Genomic DNA, 8,046 nt, shown 5'->3' with positions numbered 1-8,046 from the left:
TGCCACTCTCTCACTTTCCCACTTCCAGTGAGCCACGGAGCAAAAAGTTTCAAATAAATGACTGCACAAAACTTTGCTAATCTCCCAGAAAATATATAAAAGTAAGAGGAAATATGCCAAACATGAAAACGAAAATTCTCTGTTGGCCAAAAAAACCGACAACAGTTGACTTTGACTGCTGGTTAAACCGCACAAAATATTCGTCAATTTTTGAATTGCGAAATCCAGAGAGGAATCAGCGCCAAACAACAAGTTTCTTGTTCGTGTTGCGTTGCGTTGCGGCAGTGGGAAAAATATTAATTTAACTTTGAGCATTAGACGGGCAATGACACTTGAATGGAGAACCTGTGCGACAGCCGCCCATCCTCCCGCCCCTCAACCACAACTCTCGTTAGATCCTGGCCACAACAGGCGTCAACTGCTGGTATCTGCCCCTCGATATCCCCCTACATCTCTCTGGGGGGCAGGGGGAGGTCTGTCCTCTATTTGCCTATGCGAAATTTGATGCGATGTCTGCCTCCGCTGATGGTGGCAATGTCGGTGCTCGTGTCGCTGCCGTTGTTCTGAGCGGTCATTATCGTAAATTTTTATGCTAAATACATTTTGTTGTGGGGACCCCGAAACACAGAGCCAAACACCAAAAGAAATTCGCTATTATCTGTGGCACAACGAATTGGGAATGCTCTGAATACCAATTTATAGATAGAAAATCGATGAATATATCGAAAATTTATCGCTGTAAATACTTGAAATACAAAATATAGAGAAAAATATCAATTATAACCAAGAAATACCCCACAATCATGCGGTTTGCGGTGACCTAAACGCTAAAGAAACCTCCAATTTCCAGCTGGCTGTCAACCTTAGCGACGCGCCTGTCAATGCCTCTTTCATCTAAAGAATATCTGGAATGCCAAAATTTGCGACAGCTGTCGCCATGGCTACAGCAGACAGGACAACATAATCATCTCCGTGCCATGTTCAAAGGAGGGACTGGACCAGAACTGGACTAGATTCGGACTTGACCCCCGCCCCACACTCGTACAAGACAAATTGAACCATTTGAAGACAGATTTGTGAGTTTAATGCGGACAGGGGCCGAACAATTTCTCGTTGCGGTAGAGGAAGGTCAACAGCTCCGGCGGGTGCATGCGCTCGACTGTGCCCATCACGGCGTCCAGTTTATCAGTCGCGTAGAACAAGTGGTCGTGGAACTTCTTGGCCTTTAGTTTCAGAAAGTCGATTTCCTTGAGGGCCCGACGTTTCTGCTGCTGGTAGTCCGCCTTGGTGACCAGCTTCCCCACGAAATATTCCATCAGCTTCCGCTCACTGCTGAAGTAATTGTTGCACTCGGCTCCATCGACCTTCACCTGCTCCACGTAACGGAAGCGCTGCCGGCAGAGAGCCTGCTCCCGCTCCAGCTTACGCTTGAAGGAGTCCAGCTCGTTGAGAAGCTTCTGCAGGCGATTGGCGTTCTCCATCTCCCGGCAGATGCTCTCCCGGATGGCCTTTACGTTGCTGTCCGTGGCCACGCGGCACAACTGGAGCTCCGCCAACTGCTGGCGCAGCTTGTGGCTGTTGCGCTGCAGCTCCAATATATCGGGACTCGTGTTGAATGCCAGCAGCTCCACGTCCATGTCCACGCACGGATCGATGTCGGGACACTCGGGTATGCGGGTCCCCAGCTGGCGATCCACCTCGCCCACGCGCTCCTTAATGCGCTTCACCTCTGCCAGGATTTCCTCCAGCTGCATTTCCTCAACCATTGTGGGCGGTGACGACTGATCGCTTGACTGCTCCTCCTCTACATCCATCTGGGAGACCTGGGAAATCTGTGAACCCTTTCGTCTTGAACGTCCTGGCGTCGGCGTCGGCGTCGGCGGTGGCGGCGGCTCGCAGTGGAAGAGCTTTGTCTTCGGGACCCATGGCGGGGCAATAAACTTCCACAGGGTCTCGGCAGGCGGTACTTCGACCTTGGGCACACATCGCATAAGTCCAGGGGCGTTGCAGGGCACAATTGAATAAGTGCCTTGATTCGGGGGCAAGGGTTTGGCCTCAACTGGGTCTTCATTCAAGTTAGAAGTCATACTAAAATTTATTCTGGATATGGATGCACTCTCCATGGTTGCAGAGCTAAAAATAAATATACTAAGCGACAATACGTTTGTGAGAATCGAGTAAATCACGTTTAATGTTAGGGTTTTGGCAAGTATTTCCATGCGACACTTGACTTGGTATTCTGAAAGGGAGGGATACTCGAACGTTGCACCTTTTGTGGTGGCATGCATCCACTGCGGTTTCCCCACGATGACGTTAGCAAAAGCGCTTAGGCAGCAGCAGGCACTTAACCCTCAACTAACGCAAACATTCACTCGAAAAACACACATGGGGCCTCGCCCCCTATGGGGGTGGGACCACAGATGCACAGGCAGAACCAACCACAATTCATCTTCATAATAAAACGTAATGCCAGCGACAAACAAACTTAATGCGAATTTTAAATTACTTAAATGAAGAAAGAAGAACAACAGGAAAGCAGAGAAAAACGAGCTGAGGAGAGCTTAACCGTAATGAGTGGGAAAATACGATGTGGAATGTGAGGAGCTCGCGGAAACGACAATGGGATACCCTGCATATGGTGAGAGAGAGTCCAATGCCTTAAACATTGTTCTCTTCTACTTTTTGATACTGTCGGACCCGGTGGCAGCAGCGACGCCAACGCATAATTGAGTAATTGAGAGTCGCTCCCCAAATATTTTGTATAACGCTCTAATATTAAAATGTTCTCATTTGAACTTCTGCTAATCCACTGCTTCTGTTCTGCTTTTCGATCTCGCACTTACTCTCTTTCTCTTCTTTACCTCTGCCGACAGCGCAGGCGCTGCCCGTGCAAGCTTCACTCAAGCTTCATCTTATCGCAAAATCTCTCTGCCTCGTCGCTCTCTACCTATACTTCCTCTCTCAACGCAAACGCTTTGATTGCCAATTTGTTCTTTATTGTAATCTGCCAATGTCGTTGTTTTTAATTCGATCGTGTCTATTCATGTTCTGTTGTGGTTACTCTGGTTTCACCTGATCTTCCTTCTTTTCGGCGATGCGTGACAAGGGGCCCAATTCTGCGCCCGGCTGCAAGGATATTCCCAACTTCTCGATGGCGTTGCGACTAGACACCGACACTGGACCATCGCCAGAGGGACTCTCCGACTTTTTCTCCCTAAGCTCGGCGAAAAATTTTGACAAAATTGTGACGCGATCAGGGGAATCATAATGTTCAGTTTTCATGGAGGAGCTCTGTCCAGTGAAGGACTGGCGTGTGCAGTGTATGCCATCGCCGCCTTCCTTTGCCTTTGATTGGTCAAGCAGCTTGAGTATCTCCATTTGGTGGGCCAGGAAGGCCTGCTCGTCTACGGTTTCCACAAATTCCAAATTTCTATTGAAAATCACATTTCCAGTAGAAGGCGCCTTGATGATGTCCGTGTAGTCACTATTGGCCTTGATGCCATGGATGCTCTCAAACAAAATATCAATCTTTCTCAGGGTATCCCAACCAGCCGGAATGAGTACAGCGTCCTCGTTAACGACCATCGGTGGAGTTTGGAACGGCAGACCATAGATGCGATGCAATAGATACTTTCGGAGGTGATCACAGTTTGTGGCTTTTTTGATGCTCGTATAGAAGAGTGCAGCGCCGTGACGAAGGCAAAAATTACGTATCCAGTGCTGCATAAAATCAATATGCTCATCACAATAGTCGTTCTCCTTCAGAAAGGTGCCGCCCATGCAGTCGGTTTTTGTAACCACAACGACAAGGTCGACCCCAAGATTTGTGGTAAGTGCATCCTCGGTCAGCGGCGACAGATCATCCGCAGCGATAGCTTGTTTCAGACACGATCCCGTGTAGCCGTAACTCTGCCAAATTGTTGCAAGCCGCTCGCGTGCCTGCACCTTTTTCTCGGCAGCCAGCGGTAGGCTTTCAATATGGCGTTCCAGCACGTTTACCCAATGTTTGAGCTGCTTCGGCCAGGCCCAGGGCTCGGTGATCGAAACTGTGAGCATGACGAGCACATCTCCAAAGTTATCTTCGTTGAATACAACGGGCAACAGATTTGTGTGCCCAATGTCACCATTGATTGTCCAAACTCCCAACTGCGCCTTGTCACCATTGATGTCGTCCCTGACATCAATGTAGTCATACTCCAAGCTGACGCCATACTCCGGCGACTTCTTTCCATTCAGCTTGGCCAGGAGGGACGTCTTGCCGGTTCCATTATCGCCAAAAACGATTACGGATTTGTTTGATACCAGTCTTCTTGCGGCACCTTTTTGCTCATTCAATATGTCGAGCCAGAGATTCTCCTTATCCTGTGCTTTTGTCATTTTTGCTGGCCATTCTTCTGGCTTTTCCGCTGCCATATTTGAGTTTCTCTCACTTTTCTGATTACTGAATACTAACCTTTTAAATTATATATGACGAAAAAAGCAAATGGCTTTCAGTTCCAGAGCAATGTTGCCACCAATTCAAACTATCGATAAATATATCCATATTGTTACACATAAAATAATATATTCGTTCTTCTTCGTATTTGCTGCAATAAAAACTATAAATTAATGAGTAAAAAGATATAAATTAATGTTATAGCAAGCTACGATGTATATTTAACTAAAAGCAGTGATGCCACCTGTAACTTCGATAACATTTTGGATCCCATCGGTTCATTTGATATTAATGTGACTGCTCCAACATATCGTACATTTGGAATACCAGGAACCAGGGGAAAATAAATCAACTGGCAACGGAATGATTGAACGGAACAACTCGTTTAGAAATGGGGATAAAGCAAAAGGAACACCGGCAGACAACGAGCGCGCATTGCCATTGAATGACAGCGGAGAATGAAGTAAAATCTAATTAAAAACCTTTTGCCCGATGCTGAACCAAGCGAAAATCACAATTGTCAGCGGGAAATTCACGCACACCTGCACACCTGCACACTCACCATCGGAGAGGAGAGTTGGTGGGCAAACAAACCCGATTTCCCAGTGAGGGGCAATAATACGCAAACAAATACGAACACGAACCTCAACCTGAACAGAGAGCGGAGCGGGCAGGTGAAAAACATACGTCGCCTGTCCGTCCGGATGAACGAATACGGGAATCTGGCAAAAACAGAGCGAAACTTTTCGGCCAAAAAAAAAGAAGAAAAAAAGGCAGGTGAGCTGCCAGGGGTAAAGTTTTTCCATCTTCTTCTGTTTTCGCCCTCTGGTTAGGATGGGTGATGGTGTGGCATGGGGCATGGGGCGAAGGCAGGGCACAGATAACCTCCAGCAGCAAATGAAACGCGCTGTTGCACACGAAAAATAACAAGCTGCGTTGGTCAATTCATCGAATGTCGGTCAGGGCTGCCGTCAGGGAGCAAGATTGGACCTGGGGAGCAGGCAGGGATTGGGGATCGGAGCAGCTGCTTAAATGGACAAAGCAGCCATAGTCCAGCGACGGTGTTTGCTCTGCTTGAATTAGAAGAAACTAGTTTAGTTATGCCCCCAGGGCGTGCTCCCTGAGGTCTCCGACTATTGAGTTATCCGGGCCGACATCAGGAAATTAAACTGTTTTCGGCATTATAAATTGCATTTATTATGCAAGTTTTTATGCATTTTCTATTCTTCAGCCCCTTGACGTTCTTTTTAGTGTTCATTTTTTGTCAAAAATGTGGAATTTTTGTGTGTGTGTTTTGTTGGTTAAGCATTCCATTATGTGGCTGCAGAATGTGCCATTTCGTTGACTCTCTTTTTGGTGACTCTGTGGCATTCATACGCCGCCTAGTTGAGTTTGCCTTTGTGGCAAGGAAATTGGATTGTGGACCGACCAAAAACTAAATAAAAATAAAACTAAAAATAAAAACTAAAAAATGAATTTCACTGGCTGTGGCAGTGGCAGGCCTGCTGATGATGATGATGGTGGTTTCCAACTGAAACTGATAGTGTGAATATGTCCCCACATTCAATGGGGGGGATAGGATATTTAAGCGCGCGCCTATCAAACACTGTCGCCTCCGCCACACAATAAATCTTTGTCAAGGGCCCAAATTGACATTTTACAACCAAAAAAGCCAAAGCCAAAGCCGAGGCGGAGGACAAAGTACTTACTTTGCAGTTGTTGTTCGTGTCCCTGCTGCCACGCTGATATTGTTGTCAGCAATGATGGCCCAAAGCATCAGCCACATGCGTTGCGGCGGCTCGGCCACACACGGGGAGTATCCAGAGTCCCAGGACACACAAGTGGGCCGATATCTAGCCCGTTGTTGCCCCCAACACTCAGGCGATTTAATATCTGATGTGGCTTCGAGGCGTGCCCGCTGTCGCTGACGATCCCCACTCATCACATTATCCTTTGTCCTCGTCGCGGCTGCACATGGTCCTATATTGAAGTCATCTGTAAGGCTCCTGTCCTCAATGGCAGACTGCATTAAGCGTTCATTAAGCTGTTAGCAGCAAGGGAAAACTGCTGGAACTAAAAAGGCTTACCCTGATGATAAAACTGGGAGAAATATAGCCATGGAAAATACTGTCTTATCGAATACCATTGGTTACATTGTCAGTTCCAAATTAATCGTCAAACTATGAGGGTAAAAAGTATTTTGATTTTGTTAGCCGTTTTTTGGGTAAGTGAAATAAAATAAAATAAATAATAAAAATGATTAGCAAATTATACGAGGCTCGATCATCGTTACTTACAGTTCGCCCATATCCATGCGGATTTCGCTGAGGATGGTCTTAAAAAGCATAATGAGTACAGAAAAATGCACGGTGTCCCGGCCCTAAAGTTAGACCCGGATATCACCAAAGGCTGTGAATCATATGCCCAGGTATGGATGCAATTCGAAACGAATTCGAAGAGTCAAAATATCTAATGCTTTTGTTGTCACACACAGACTCTGGCCGAATTGGGTAAGCTTGAGCACTCAAAATCAGAAGATCGTCCCGGGCTTGGAGAGAACTTAGCCTACACCTACTCCGATCCGCTTTCCGTTGTAAAGATGTGGTATGATGAAATATCCAAGTACGATTTTAAGAAGCCAGGATTCAATATGGAAACCGGCCACTTCACGCAAGTCGTCTGGAAGGCCTCTACCCACCTGGGTATGGGCAAGGCTACAGAGTGAGTAATTATCGATCATGGTTGTATGTACAATATATAATATTTGACATGCAACATATACTCACAGCAAGCTTGGCAGAATTTGGGTTGTGGGCCGGTACAAGCCGCCAGGCAATTTTAAAGGGCAATTCGAAGAAAATGTTCCCAGGCGGAAGTATGTACTCGAAAGACTCTTGTGAAAGAAGTCTTAATATTAATTTCGTTTCTTTTAACCAGCTATGGTAATTCAATAATCTGTTCAACATCACTTGGCTTTGCTGCTCTTACTCTAATTTTGGTTCTTAATTAATGCATTAAGTGGATCTCTAGTAATTCGGATTGTGATTGGGTATTTAAATTCAAAAAATTCAAAATTTAATAACGTAAAATAAACCATCGTTCGATTATGTCTCCAAGAGAATGGTATTCAAACCATTCATTCCTTCATAAGCTATAATCGTCGTCTTATCAACATTGACTAATCATAAGCTCAGAAATCAATAAAGATATGGGCCTTAAGAGTTGGATTGTGTAGTCGGGAAAGGACTTGGCCAAAAGGATAAGTATGCGGCGGGGGGTGTCTGTCTAAATGTGCTGCTAATGATGATAGTTTCGAAAAGGGTACCAACACGAAATTGTATTTGAAATTCAAATAAGCTTTACACGGAGTGCCAGAGGGGCCCGGGGTCTGGACCACGACCTAGAACCCACATATGCATAGGGCTGGGTGGCATGTGGAGGGATGGGACTGTTGGGTTAATTTGAAAACGTGCGATAAGGAAATTCAATTTTTTCTCCCCCTGAAAGCCGGGACCCGGCCTGCTTTCTGGTGTATGCTTTCTGTTGCCTTTCTATTTTCTTTTTTTTTTATTATTTTTATTCTTTCTTTTTTTGGCAATCAGCATCGAAGC

The 8,046-nt window shown here is 45.9% G+C and overlaps 4 protein-coding genes across 4 annotated transcripts; 1 reads left to right on the top strand and 3 right to left on the bottom strand.

Annotated features, from left to right (window-relative positions):
- Nucleotides 1–1,061: 1,061 nt before the first annotated feature.
- On the bottom strand, nt 1,062–2,111 carry LOC6591664. Its single transcript, XM_002016957.2, has one exon. The coding sequence runs from the start codon at nt 2,085–2,087 to the stop codon at nt 1,083–1,085; it is 1,005 nt and encodes a 334-aa protein (XP_002016993.2). The 5' UTR covers nt 2,088–2,111; the 3' UTR covers nt 1,062–1,082.
- Nucleotides 2,112–2,995: 884 nt separating this feature from the next.
- On the bottom strand, nt 2,996–4,429 carry LOC6591663 (cytoplasmic dynein 1 light intermediate chain 2). Its single transcript, XM_002016956.2, has one exon. The coding sequence runs from the start codon at nt 4,411–4,413 to the stop codon at nt 3,058–3,060; it is 1,356 nt and encodes a 451-aa protein (XP_002016992.2). The 5' UTR covers nt 4,414–4,429; the 3' UTR covers nt 2,996–3,057.
- A 19-nt stretch (nt 4,430–4,448) lies between these two features.
- Nucleotides 4,449–6,464, bottom strand: LOC113566214. The gene is made up of 3 exons (XM_026990924.1): nt 6,145–6,464; nt 4,552–4,586; nt 4,449–4,453 (listed from the first exon to the last, which is right to left on the bottom strand). Exons 1-3 carry the CDS (start codon nt 6,462–6,464, stop codon nt 4,449–4,451), a joined length of 360 nt encoding a protein of 119 aa, XP_026846725.1.
- Nucleotides 6,465–6,617: 153 nt separating this feature from the next.
- On the top strand, nt 6,618–7,654 carry LOC6591662 (Golgi-associated plant pathogenesis-related protein 1). Its single transcript, XM_002016955.2, has 5 exons — nt 6,618–6,659; nt 6,735–6,863; nt 6,930–7,156; nt 7,224–7,310; nt 7,373–7,654. The coding sequence occupies exons 1-5, from the start codon at nt 6,618–6,620 to the stop codon at nt 7,443–7,445; spliced, it is 558 nt and encodes a 185-aa protein (XP_002016991.2). The 3' UTR covers nt 7,446–7,654.
- The last annotated feature ends 392 nt before the right edge of the window (nt 7,655–8,046 follow it).

The sequence above is a fragment of the Drosophila persimilis genome, unplaced genomic scaffold (genome assembly GCF_003286085.1).
Source record: "Drosophila persimilis strain 14011-0111.01,24,50 unplaced genomic scaffold, DperRS2 tig00000000-arrow-pilon, whole genome shotgun sequence".
Classification (NCBI taxonomy): domain Eukaryota; kingdom Metazoa; phylum Arthropoda; class Insecta; order Diptera; family Drosophilidae; genus Drosophila; species Drosophila persimilis.
The sequence above is the reverse complement of the archived record's forward strand: the minus strand, read 5'-3'. Positions and strand labels throughout refer to the sequence as shown.

Coding starts and splice junctions, on each gene's coding strand:
- LOC6591662 (XM_002016955.2), top strand. CDS start 6,618: ATGAGGGTAAAAAGTATTTTGATTTTGTTAGCCGTTTTTTGG. Junction 6,660..6,734: donor TTTTGTTAGCCGTTTTTTGG/GTAAGTGAAATA, acceptor CGTTACTTACAG/TTCGCCCATATCCATGCGGA. Junction 6,864..6,929: donor GCTGTGAATCATATGCCCAG/GTATGGATGCAA, acceptor TGTCACACACAG/ACTCTGGCCGAATTGGGTAA.
- LOC6591663 (XM_002016956.2), bottom strand. CDS start 4,413: ATGGCAGCGGAAAAGCCAGAAGAATGGCCAGCAAAAATGACAAAAGCA.
- LOC113566214 (XM_026990924.1), bottom strand. CDS start 6,464: ATGCAGTCTGCCATTGAGGACAGGAGCCTTACAGATGACTTCAATATA. Junction 4,587..6,144: donor ACACGAACAACAACTGCAAA/GTAAGTACTTTG, acceptor TTTTTATTGCAG/CAAATACGAAGAAGAACGAA.
- LOC6591664 (XM_002016957.2), bottom strand. CDS start 2,087: ATGACTTCTAACTTGAATGAAGACCCAGTTGAGGCCAAACCCTTGCCC.